This window comes from Panthera uncia, chromosome B4 (assembly GCF_023721935.1).
Source record: "Panthera uncia isolate 11264 chromosome B4, Puncia_PCG_1.0, whole genome shotgun sequence".
NCBI lineage: Eukaryota > Metazoa > Chordata > Mammalia > Carnivora > Felidae > Panthera > Panthera uncia.
Window position 1 is genome coordinate 117,382,839 of NC_064809.1, and position 14,176 is coordinate 117,397,014.

The window sequence follows — 14,176 nt, forward strand, 5'->3', positions numbered from 1 at the left end:
AATTTTATTTCATCACTTATAAAACTTACTTTGCAAAATTAAGCAGCAATTGGATTGTCAAACCAAAAATCCCTCTATTAAGTTTCTCTTACAACTTCTTTGCAGCATTGAATATAATGACCACCCACTTGAAACATTCCTCCATCATAGAGTTCATGTTACTATCTTGCATTCTTTCTTAGAGGCGGTGGTGAAGTAACAGAGGTATAATGATAGTCAAATACTCATGTTCAAGAAAGGCCCCCTTATGTATTGATCTTAAATAAGACACTTAGCTCCAATTTCCTTATCAGTAAAATGGGCATAATATTTACTTAACTTGTACACTAATTGATAATGAAAATAAATAAAATAATGGATCTGAAAATAGCATGAAAGATATAAAATATACAAAGTACCTGAGTACATTTCAATAAACAGAAAACAGGATGCAGAAAAGTATATTAAAAGACTTGCTACCAAATCTGCTATGAAGTTCTAAAGGACCTCAAGGTTTTTTTTTTCTTAAAGAACCCCAAGTTTTGCATCTGACCTAAAAGGTTTTTCACTTTTGCAAGGTTTCAAAGTGCCTTCACCAAGGCAGTACCACTCTTGTCAGGAAGTTAAGAGAAATTGTATCAAAAACTGACTTACTGGGACTCACTTCAAAATGCAAAAAAATGATTAGTGTGACTATACTGGGGCACTTTCATGTTTAAAATATTGTGGAAAATCAAAATATTAATGATGCCTCTTCACACACACAAGCATGCAAACTGAATTGGTCCAATGTAAGAAATATTACCCGTTCTACAAAAAATTAATATTAGAAAAGGAAATATTACCAGTTCTTGGAGAAGGGGCCCTTGCAATTTCTAAGGAGCAAGGTTTCTTTGTAACTGCTATGTCCGTTAGATCACATAGAAAGTTCTCATTTTCTGAAGGAAATGTATCGAGAGAAGCAGATGGTACAATTTCCATAGTGTAATTCCTCTTCTTTGGATAGGACTCCTGAAAGGAAGGAGAAAAAATAAAAATAGCTTTGTGATAAAGACACAGCTTGTTTGATTTATAAAAACTAGAAAAGATAATCAGATTCATCAGTTCTTCCAAAACTGATTAAGAGATGCTGATTCATCTGTTTGAATAAGTTATATCATCATGTAACCCCAATATTATCAGTGATCTTTTTCGAAGAGTCCTGACAGTTCGGTTCCCCTGAATTTATCACTGACATACTAAAGTTCGTGATCCTTTGTCATGATCTCTTTTTGTAGTATATGGCTATTTTCTAGTTGTGGCATAAACTGTCGTTTAATCAACAGTTATTCCCAAGACTCTACTCCCTTGCCAGCTTCCTAGGGATAGCCAGCCATGTGACTCAATTTTGGCCAGTTAGATAAAAGGGAGACTTCTGGAAAAATATTTTTCCCCAGAGAAAGAAACATGTAATGGGGCTCTTTCAGAGCCTTAGCCACCCTCAGTTTCCTCTCTCTGGATGCAGTTTTGATGTCTGCACACAGGACAGGCATGTTGTGACCATAAGGTAATAACCTTAAGATCAAAAAGGTAATAGGCTAAGAATGGCAAGAGAAGGATAAAACAAGCCTAGGACCTTGATGTTATCACTGAGCTACTGAAAGAGCCCCAGGACTGAAAGAGCCCAGGACTGGTTAGTTACTACAGACTTCTTAAGTAAAAAAGTCCTTGTTGTTTGAGCCATTGCTAATAGGGGTTTTATTTTATTTTATTTTATTTTTTTGTCATTTCAGGTTAGGATAAAATGAAGGTCCAATTCTATACTACTGATTCTTTTAAGCATTCTAAAAATAGGAATTCATTTCATTTCACAAGATCTTAATTTCATATACAAGGCATTAATTGGTCAACAGATATTATTTGGCATCTATCACATCTACTTAGGACTATGCTAAGTGCTAGAGATTTTTAATTTTTTTTTCAACGTTTTTTATTTATTTTTGGGACAGAGAGAGACAGAGCATGAACGGGGGAGGGGCAGAGAGAGAGGGAGACACAGAATCGGAAACAGGCTCCAGGCTCCGAGCCATCAGCCCAGAGCCTGACGCGGGGCTCGAACTCACGGACCGCGAGATCGCGACCTGGCTGAAGTCGGACGCTTAACCGACTGCGCCACCCAGGCGCCCCGAGATTTTTAAAAACTAATAAGGTACAATCCTTGCCCTCAGAAAGTTCACAGTATACCAGAGAAGAAAAACAGATACCTGCATAGTGAATTTCACTATTAATTATGTTTTGTTTTTGATGTTTGTTATTTTTACAAAGCATAGTTCACTATCAAAAGAAAAAGACAAGAAAAAAAATAAACTCATTTTCAAAAAAATCTCCCAAGATATGACCCAAGGTCAGTAAGGATTTAGTATAAGTTCCTATTTTTTTCTATAATGGTATTTACAGTACTGTAGAATAAGTATTCAAGGTCAGTGTAATTGCTTTCAGACCATACCAGACCCTCAGACATCAAAGAATCAATTATGTTCACTCTACTCTATTGAAAGCAGGAAATTGGGAGTAATTTATTTTTAACAACAAAGGGTGACAAAGTAGAAAGTATCCAGGGGAAAGCAATCAAGATGGTATATGATTTGAAAATCATGTCACAGATGAAATGATGAAAGGAACTGCCATGTTCTATCCTGGAGAAGCCTTACAGCAGCATCATAGTTTTCTCAACACATTTGAAAGGCTATCCCTAAAGAGCTATCCCACAAAGCAAGGGATGGGGAGAAGTTGCTATGGTAGATTATTCCAGAGTTCTTAAAGGCAGAACAAAGACCAACATTTATAAGTCAAAAAGGGCAAATCCGAGTCAAAACAAAAAAAAGCTCTATGAATTAATAATATTGCTTATCTTTTATTTTTTATTATTATTTTTAATATGAAATTTATTGTCAAGTTGGTTTCCATACAACACCCAGTGCACCAAAAGGTGCCCTCCTCAATACCCATCACCCACCATCCCCTCCCTCCCAACCCCCATCAACCCTCAGTTTGTTCTCAGTTTTTTAAGAGTCTCTTATGCTTTGGCTCTCTCCCTCTCTAACCTCTCTTTTTTTTCTTTTAAACAAAAATGCACTAATGTAACAATAGCTGAAAATACACTAGAAAGCAACAAAAGAAACTCCTAATTACTGGAAATCTTTAAGTAGAACTATGTATTGATAAAATTATCTATAAAACACATTGTAAAGTGAATATATCAGATGACTGTAAACTCCATGAAGGCTGGAATTTGTTTTGTTCACCACTCTATCCCCAGATTCTAATACAAGTCCTGCCACATAGGGGCAATAAATATTTACTGATCAAATGAGCACTCTCTAATGTCCTTTTTAAAAAATTCTAACTATCAATTAGGGAAATGATTATGCCTTGTTCAGGTATAAATTACTTTGCTCTTCGGTTTGGTTATTATTATCCGTTACTGGTATTGCTTACTGTTTTACATGTCAAAAGCAAAAACTGAGTTTATGATAATAAGATTACAAAGAGTCATGAAAAAAGTCCCTAGCTTAAACCCTAGTTCATCTTAAAATCAAATTAATCAGAACAACCCATTCTTCATGGATTTAGTTAGATTGAAATTTTACTCTGTTTATAAAGAAATATGAATATTTAATGGCCTTGAAAAATGCTCTGTAATTTAACCACACAGAATGCGTTACTTTGCTTTCTCCTTAAAAATGAAGTATATTATTTATTAGAGAAATATTAGAAAATATAAAGAAAGAAAAAAATCACATGAAAACACAGCATGCTCAGGAAACTAATAGTAACATTTTGCTGTATATCCTCCCAGACTGCTTCCCTCTGTAAATGTGTGTGTGGACATGTGAGTGTGTGCAAAGGAAAGAAAAAAATATTTTAAACAACAATGAAATACACCCTCTTCTGCTTACTAAGAAAGTGCCATTATTTTTCATTAAAGAAGGCACACTCAACAAAATATCTGACTAGTATCCCTCAACAGAGGGGTGGATATGTGATATAATAAAATAATGAGATGAATCTATGTGTGTCCACTACTCAGTTTAGAACATTACCATGAAACCCACGCTTCCTACCTGTGCTCCCCTTTCCAATTTCTCCTCCTCCCTCCCCAACCATGGCTAATATTTGTTCTGAACTTTGTGTTCCTTGAGTTGTTGCTGAAATTTAACTATGTATGTAAGCAGCATTGATAAAGAATAAATTGTTTTGTACTACATGCTTTTGACTTTCATAAGAATAGTATAAAATATTCTTGCTTTTCTATGACTTTTTCAATCAATATAAAGTTTCTGAGTTTCATTTATTTTCAAAGTGGTAACGGAATTCACTGTATAGGTATACAATAATACTTTACAGATTCTCCTGACAGTGGACTTTTAAACATTTCCTAGGTGTTTTATTATTAAGCACAATTTGCTATTAACATTCTGAATGAGTCTTTTTGTACAACTAACCAAGGTATGTAGTCATTGGGCAGAGAGTCAAGAACAGACACAAGGTGAGAAAAATTAATGATCAAGAGTTCTACACATACAGGAGTTTACAGCAAGAGGTGATCAGGAGAACCAAGACAGGATATCCTGTAGGTTCTACAGAAATCTTGAGGAGGACACTGCATTTTCCCACCCAAAGTGGGATGAAGGTTCAAGGGATTTTTCACAAGACCTTAATTTCATATACCAGGCATTATTGGTTAACAGATATTAACTGGGAATCTATCATATATACTTAGGACTATGCTAAGTGCTAGAGATTGATATCAAGATATCCTTATATCAAGATATTATCTATAAATATGTATATGTATTATACGTAATGCTTTGTATTCTGATATGTATTTACTTCTAATAATGCATTCTGAACAAGTTTCAATGACAAATATGTGTCTACATGATAAATTTAAGGTTAAGTCTCAGTATACACATGGTCATGATTTTTTTAGTGAATCTTATCATACTGAAATTTCGATGTTTTGATTTTAAGGGAACATTCTTATGCATATACCTGTGTTTAAATATTCAACTATTTCTTTTGAAATAGAATTCCTGTAACAATAGGTATATACCATATGCTTACATTTAATTGAATCTGTTTCTGGACTTTCTAATTGGTTCCATATGTCAATCTATTCTAGTACCAAAATCACATTGTTTTGATTACTGAAACCTTAAAATTAATCTTACTATCTGGTAGGATAAGTCTCCCCTCATGTTCATCTCTGTCAAAACATTCACAATTATCCTCATGTTTATTTTTAAAGAACAATCTTTAAACATTTTGTCAACTTCTCCTCAAATCATTCCCTCTCCTTTGTTTCCTGTCAGTAAATTGTACTGCCATACACCAGCCACTCTAACAATTTGGGGGCTGTTCTTCCATCCTCATTCTTCCTCAATGCTATACCCAGTCAATCCCCAAGTCCCTTACTTCATCATTGAATAATACCTCAAACACTTTCATTTCTCTCCATTCCTGCTACCACCCTAGGTCCAGGTCACCACTGTATCTCACTTGAACTGCTATAACAACTTCTTAACTAGTCTCCTTGCCTTCTCTGTTCCTCTTCCAATTAATTCACTTTCAAACACTAGCATAAGGTTATGCTAGTAAATTATGTCAAAATCAACTCATTTACTTTCATCATAACTTTTAGAGAGAACATAAAATGCTCTAGTCATAATACATGTTGATTCTTTTTAAATATTTAACATGGCTTTTCATGATATCTCAGAGTTTCTATACTAAATGACTTCATTAGATGCATTAATGATCCAGATAGCATGCTAAATGAAATAACTAGATCTGGGAGAATAAACCAGAGGTTAAACATAATCCCATTAATCTATAAGATAAGTGAGGTTAATTTCTAAAGACATGCTTGTCTATCACCTAGCAAAGTACCATATTCATGTTAGGACTCTGTCAATACATACTAAAAATGAATATATAAGATAATTAATATTTTAGTTAGTATTTTAAGGCCCACATCCTCCACTGGAATTAAAAAACCATAGAGGCAAGGACTATGACCATGATTTTCATGTAGTATGCACTTAATAAATATATGTTGAATTAATGAAATCTGAAACAATGTCATTCAGAAACTATCATAGATGCAAATCACTGTAAGAATAGCAATTTACACTTGTTTTATAGTCTGCAAAGTGAATAGTACTTCATTTGCCCAGATGATTCTTATTAGCCCTCACAACCAGCCTACCAATGTTATTAGTATCTCCACCCAAAAAATAAGGCTTGGAATTCCTCAGTGACTTCTTCAATATTCAGCATCTGGTTAATGGAAGTTTCAGGGCTCCAGTTAAGGTCTTGTGACAGCTATTTTAGTGTTCATATTATTGTATCACAGATTTAAAAAAGGACTATGACAAGATCTTTATTGTCAGAACTAAGGGAAAGAAAAAACCTCCATATGTTATTAGGTAGTATATAGCCTTGCCAACTTCCTAACCTTTGCAAGCCTTTTTCCTTACAGTGGGAAGCCTGGACTTTGATATACAAGCTAATTATCAACATACTTTTGATGATAAATCCTGGTGATGGACTAGATGAATTAAAAAAATTGGCTCTACAATTTGTGACTCACCTTCAAGGCTCCATTGTAGTTAATTTAGCATAATTGGGCTCCAATTTGGTTAGCAGTTTTTGTTTTTTTTCTTGATATTTAGCCTCTAATTATATTCTAATGCCTGGTTGCAGGATCCCAGACTTGTTTCTGTGCTTGTTTCTTGTTTTTGTTTTTGTTTTTTTTAAATAAGAGTAGCATACCTAGGATTGTGTTCTCTATCTTGGTGTTTGCCAGCTGTCTCTTGAGGGACTAAAAATGCTCTGTCCCTGAATCCCGAACAGGCCCCTAAAGCCCTGAGTGTCTGACTTGACAGCTCCCGAGGGAATGTCTGGCTTCCATGTTTAGTCTACTTAGTCAGCTTCAGTGTACCTGCTATAGTTGATTGTGCAATGTGTGGACCCAACAATACTTCTTCAAAAAGATGCATACTATAAGCATTGACTAAATTAATAGAACATATGATCCCCCCCAAAATAAACAGGAGTAATAAAATGCCTAAATAATATGCTTTCATGTGTTGCTCACACTGTGCTCCCAAAAGTTTTAAAATTCCAGTGGTAAGCTAAATCTAACAAGTCAAATTTATTAGTGATTAAATATAAAGTCTTTTGGTTTAGCACATATATTAGTTATAAAAATTTAGCTTGAGGGTGTATAGATAAGCAATACCATGAAAAAAGTAATTAGGAGGTACAGCTGACAGTATGAATGACAATATAATATACTCAAGAGATAATGTGACATTGACTGATTTAATACAAGTTTGATATTTAGAGTAGCAATTGTGACAGCCCTTCCTTCATCTGTGCTAATTAGAATTGGGAATTAACCTGTTTAGTAATTTCATAAAAGACAGGCTAACTGCATCATGTTGACCATCCTTATTAGGTGGTGCAGATTTTATTCATTAAAAGGATTAAGGGATACTTGACTTTATGACTTATGAAGAACCTTAGCAACAACTTGGGACCCAGATATAGGCACAATTGTTTCTCAAATGCACCAATCATGTGATTTTTTATCAGAAATAAGGCTACCCAGAGTGCCTGGGTGGCTCATTCAGTTGAGCGTCTGACTCTTAATTTCTTGATTTTTGGCTCAGGTCATGATCCTAGCATCATGGAATTGAGCCCAGCATCAGGCTCTGCACTGAGCGTGGAGAGATTCTCCCTCTCCATCTCTGTCTCTCTCTCTCCTTCTCTCCCTCTCCCCTGATCTCTCTCTCTCTCTCTCTCTCTCTCTCTCTCTAAAGGAAAAGAAAAGGAAAAGAAAAGAAAAGAGAAAAGAAAAAAGAGAAGGGAAAGGAAGGGAAAGGAAAGGAAGGAAAAGAAAAGAAAAAAAAAAGGAAAGAAAAGAAAAGAAAAGAAAAAAGAAAGAAAGAAAAGAGGAAAGAAATAAGGTTACCTTAGGTGCTTTTCTAGATTACTTTGGCACAGCATCTCTGTGAATGTGATTCTATTCTTAACCACATGGAGGAAATGGAAGCAGCTTAACCAACACTTCAGTGTGACCACACCTGGTGCCCTCAATTTGGTACTGGGGCCTACGTTAGAAAACATGCAAAGACCAAATGGACTGTTTTCTCTAGACGTGGGTAAGAAAACTTTGAGTATCAAACCCATGTCATATGAAAAAAAGATTGAAGATGAAAAGGTACAGGAAAACATTTATCACAAGTATTTGAAAAGAAGAGTGATTAGAATTGTTCTCTATCACTGAGAGGGTAGAAAGACTATAGATGGACAGATGGTAACAAGGAGACAGATTTCAGCTCAGGATGGGCTTTCTAACAATTAATGCTTCCCAGTATGAAACTGGCTGCTGAGTTCTGCTACAGGAAGTCTTCAAGCCTACACTGATCAACACAAGACGTCTCTTGAGAATAGAAAGTGGTGATTTGACTTAGATGAGTTTTAAGATATTAGGTAAATAAGACGATGAGAATAGAAGTGTTGGCTTAGTATTATGATAAGCTACCTGCATACTTTTACTGCTTTCTGAATCCTTTTTCTAATAATGAGAGCAGTAATACTAACACAAGGGAGTGCGGGTTTATGGCTCTTTCAAAGTTAGAGATGACTCACAATCCCAAATGACTCAAAGTAGGCAAAAGCTTTTGGAAGTGGTCTTAACTGTTCTGACATGTCTCACAATTATCAAGAAAATTATCCCTTAGAGACTTACAATGACATTCAAATATGGAAGACTACAATATAAATATGGAATAAGAAGAAAATAATAATGAGAATCTTTGGGTAGGAGGGAAGAATGAGTGACAGCAGGACAGCCCTAGGAAAAGGAGCATTGATAATTGTGGTAGGCACTATAATGGCCCCTCAAAGATAGTCACATCCTAATCCCTGAAACCTGTGAATATATTATGTTACATGGCAAAAGGGACTTTGCAGATGTGATTAAGTTAAGAAACTTGAGATGGAGAGATCATCCTGCATTATTATAGTCATTGTAAAGAGAAAAGAGTCAGTGTCAGAGTGATGCAATGTGTTAGACTTGCCTAGCCATTACTGGCTTTGAAGGTGGAAGGCAGACATGAATCAAGGAATGGGCGAACTTACAGAAACTAGAAAAAGCCAGAAAATACATTCTCCCTTAGAGTCTCTAGAAAGAAATGCAGTCTTACCAACACCTTGAATTTAGCCCAGTGGGCACCATCTTGGACTACCAGAAATGTAAAATAATAAATTTGTGTGCTTTTTTAAGCCGCTAAGTTTATTGTAATTTGTTACTGCAGCAATGGAAAACTGATAGAATAACCTAGCAGAAGGCATCTCAAAGGAGGCAACAGAAACTATTAAGGATCGAGAGAGATACATTAAAACTAAAATCCAATGGAAAAATACTCCTTGTTATATTATGATATGATTCAATATTTTAACAAGTGATTCTTTCACTTTCACTTCATCTTACATGTGATGCAGTAATATTGCAATAGAGTTTTCCTCCTACTGCATCTTGGATCTTGACAAGTAATCCTACAGTAAATCTGGAAAAATAAATGTGTGACAATAGCCAGGTATCAATTTGAAAAGAGAAAAGTAATGGAGGGGGTGGAGATAAGCCTTTAGCAGATACTTAAATAAATTATAAATGGTTCTGGTACAATAATTGAAAGGCAAGAAAGGAGAGAATTTTAAAAAACAAAGCTCCAATACTTGTGAAAATCTATTTTATTATGTTACAAAGGTGTTATTTCAAATCAGCAAGAAAAAAATGGATTATTTAATAATTGCCAGTGAGATAACTGACAAGTCATTAGAAAAGAAATAATAAAGCTGGATTAATATTTCATTCCTTATAACAAAATAAACTCCAGATAAGTATTTAAATAATAAGTAAATACCCTTATAATAATAAGCTTAAAATAGGAATGAACTTTGAACAGGAGCTATAACCAGACATACAACCAGAGCTGTAGAGAACAACATTGATGAATCTGAGTACATGCAAATAACTTTCTATTAAGCCACTAAAATATAAAACAATTAAGATACAAATGATAGATTTGGAAAATTCTTTGACACATATGACAAAGAGCTAATATCTTTATTATATAAAGAGAGTTACAAATCGAGATGAAAGAGATCATCAACCTAGGGAAAAGTGGACAAAGGATAAGAGTAGTTGAGAAACAGCTAGAAATTTCTTATATGAAAAGAGCTTGATCTAATTTATAATTAAATATATATAAATTAAAGTAACACAGGGTATACCATTCTTGATCAAATTGCTATAGATAATACACAGTGTTAATGAGGGTTTGGAAAAATGGGTACTGTTAGTTGAAGTTTGTATTGGTTTAAAACCTCTTTCCAGCTAATTTGTCAATTGTTACAGGAGACCTTTAGAAAGCAAATCTTTAGATTGCATCAGCTTTTGGACTTTTGCCATGTTGAAATTTTTCTTCCTTTGCCTGGAAACAGATGGGATTGATAAACTGCCATTATTATTCCTAAAGCACGATGTTATAAGGCACTATTTATATGAATTGCATAACTATCACTTATACCTTCTAAAAAATTATGTACATTTGCTACTTTTTATCTATCAAATAATGAAGTGTGTGTGTGTGTGTGTGTGTGTGTGTGTGTGTGTGTGTAGGGGGGTATGTAGAGGGAACCCTGCCTCCTATGAAGCCTCTCTCATGAATGAAAAAAGTTGTAATCAAAAGCAATCATTTGAGTTGTAAATGGTTGTCAGGATGTCAGGATAATGTTCCCCTTTGGAAAGTGTTATCAGTTAATGTCCATGTATATCTATTCTTAGTTAAGACTCTCTTGATCAGTCACTTCAAAGTTGAAGGTGCTGAGGAGAGGAGCCAAGGTGGCAGAACAGTATGGAAGTTTTGTGTGTGTCTCACGTCCTTGAAATACAGCCAGACCAACACTAAACCATCCTACACACCTAGAAAACTGATTGGAGGATTAACACAACAATCTGCACAACCTGAACCGCAGAATTGAGCAGGTACATGATGCAGAGAGGTGAACTTGGGGAGCGAGAAGGCGCAGGAAGGGAGGTGCTTTTGCGAGTGGAGAGAGGACAGAGACCGGGGTGGGGGGGGGATACGGGAAAAGCACCCCTCCCCAAAAGCAGCTGGAGAGAAAATGGAAAATTGGAAACAGCCACAGGGACTAAACTAAAAAGGGAGAAAGAAGAAAGGAGAGGGTTTAAATTCCATTAAGACTGTACACAAGGGGAGCACAAAGGCTGCAACTCTGCAGCTCAATAACTGGCAGTGCTCTGGTGGGAAAGGGGAATCCCCAGGAACAGAGTGGGGTCCGGGAGGTTCTCAGGTCACATGGGGAAAAGCGGTTCCACTGCTGGAAGGACACCTGGCAGAGACTGTTGAAGCCACCCAGTCCCAGCCTACCCCAGAAGGCGGCCACATTCGCTGGTGCTGGGGCAAGGTTGTTAAGGGTGAAGCCTGGAGCCGATGTGTGTTGTGATTTTCCATAATCCCTGCAACGCTGCTGCTACACTGTCTTACAAACATTTTCTGGGACAGATTGGCACCTGGTCGCAGTCTCGGGGCACCGGCGACAACAGGGTCCATTGGGCATTCCTGGGTGCAGCCAATATTCGGCCATTGTTCATTCGGCCATTGCTCAGTGATACCCTCCCACAGAGGGGTGGAGCAGGTCAAAGCCACAGTCCTTCGGACATGAGGGGCTGGGGAAAACAGCCGCATCTGAGACAAAACTTGGGAGAGAGGTACTACCTGGGGCCTGGTCACGGAGAGTGAAAAAGCGGGGAGTGGGTGAGAGCTGAAGACAGAGGACGGGTGTGTGATTGCTGATCAGGGAGAACAGACTGGGTAGCTGGGTGGCGCCATTTTCACCACTCCCGCACATGTGCATACACACCTATGAGCTCCATAACAATCCACCCCAGTAGGCTAGCAACACCATCTAGTGGAGAGCAGAGCTGTTACCCCACCCAACTGGACCAACTTCACTCTTCAAGAACACAAGTCTCACCGCTGACTTAATTTATGGACTATAAAGAGGTACATAGACTGACTTCTAGGGGAAAACGAAGCAATTTCAGTCCTACTGCAATCTGTTAGCAGGTTCATCTATTCAATTTTCTTTCTTTTTTTTTCTCTTTTTCTCTTTTACAATTCTTTTCTTTTTCTTGAATATAGAAAAAAAATTCATTTTTATTTTCAATTATTATTAAAAATAACTTTCTTTAATTTTTATTACTATATTTTTTACTTTTGTGTAAATTTTTTCAAATTCTACTTTACTTCCATCATTTTATTTTAGTCTACTTCAGTGTATTCACCTTTTCAAATTTTCAAACAATTTCCTTTCTTTTTCTTTTTTCTCTTTTTCATTTCTTTTCTTTCTCTTGAATTCAGAAAGAGAAAGACTTCATTTTTATTTTCAATTTCTATTAAAAAATATTCTTTTTTTTTTTAAATTTTTTTTTAACGTTTATTTATTTTGGAGACAGAGAGAGACACAGCATGAACGGGGGAGGGGCAGAGAGAGAGGGAGACACAGAATCGGAAGCAAGTTCCAGGCTCTAAGCCATCAGCCCAGAGCCCGACACGGGGCTCGAACTCGCGGACCGCGAGATCGTGACCTGAGCTGAAGTCGGACGCTTAACCGACTGAGCCACCCAGGCGCCCAAAAAAATATTCTTATTTAATTATCATTACTGTATTTTTGCTTTTATGTAAATTTTTTCAAATTCTATTTTACTTCCATCATTTTATTTTAGTCTACTACAATGTATTCACTTTTTCAAATTTTCACATTTCTTTTTTTTTATCCTTCTTCTCTTTTTCATTCCTTTTCTTTTTTCTTAAATACAGAAAACTAAAAAATTCATATTTATTTTTAATTTTATTAAAAATATTTTTCTTTAATCTTTTTCTACTATATTCTTTACTTTTGTGTATATATTTTCAAATTCTATTTTACCCCCATCATCTCATTTTAGTCTACTTCAGTGTATTCATTTTTTCAAATTCTCAAACGATTTCCTTTTCTCCCCCCGCCCTTTTTTTTCTCTAATCTGTCAAACCACTTTCAACACCCAAACCAAAACAAACCTAAGATCTAGCATCATTTATTCAATTTGTGTGTGTGTGATTTTAATTTTAATATTTTTTTAAATTTTAATTTTATTTATTTTCAATTTTTCTACCTCCTTAATTCCTTTTCTTCCTTCAAAATGACAAAACAAAGGAATTCACCCCAAAAGAAAGAGCACGAAGAAACGACAGCCAGGGATTTAACCAACACAGATACAAGCAAGAGGTCTGGACCAGAATTTAGAATCACGATAATAAGAATATTAGCTGCAGTCAAAAATAGATTAGAATCCCTTCCTGCAGAGATAAAAGAAGTAAAAAATAGCTAGAATGAAATTAAAAATGCTATAACTGACCTGCAATCACGGATGGATGCAGTGGCAGCAAGGATGGACGAGGCACAACAGAGAATCAGCGATATAGAGGACAAACTTAAAGAGAATAGCGAAGCAGAAAAAAAGAGGGAGATTAAGGCAAAAGAGCACAATTTAAGAATTAAGAATCAGTGACTCATTAAAAAGGAACATTAGAATCATAGGGGTCCCAGAAGAGGAAGAGAGAGAAATAGGGTTATGTGAACAAATCATAGCGGAAAACTTAACTAACCTGGGGAAAGACACAGACATCAAAATCCAGGAAGCACAGAGGACCCCATTTAGATTCAACAAAACCCAACCATCAACAAGGCATATCATAGTCAAATTCACAAAATACTCAGGCAAGGAGAGAATCATGAAAGCAGCAAGGGGGAAAAAAGTCTCTAATATACAAGAGAAGACAGATCAGGTCTGCAGCAGACCTATCCACAGAAATGTGGCAGACCAGAAGGGAGTGGTGGGATATATTCAGTGTGCTGAATCAGAAAAATATGCAGCCAAGAATTCTTTATCCAGCAAGGCTGTCATTCAAAATAGAAGGACAGATAATAAGTTTCCCAAACAAAAATTAAAGGAGTTTGTGACCACTAAACCAGCCCTGCAAGAAATTTTAAGGGAGACTTTCTGAGGGGAGAAAAG

The 14,176-nt window shown here is 36.0% G+C and overlaps 1 protein-coding gene across 1 annotated transcript in view; it reads right to left on the reverse strand.

Moving 5' to 3' along the window:
- Positions 1-14,176, reverse strand: part of LOC125919458 (ankyrin repeat and sterile alpha motif domain-containing protein 1B-like) — a 123,022-nt gene that overhangs the window by 28,909 nt on the left and 79,937 nt on the right. Inside the window, exon 3 of the mRNA XM_049626141.1 lies at positions 825-990. Within this exon, the coding sequence (XP_049482098.1) occupies positions 825-960 (136 nt within the window). The 5' untranslated portion in view covers positions 961-990. The remainder of the gene's footprint in view (positions 1-824; positions 991-14,176) is intronic.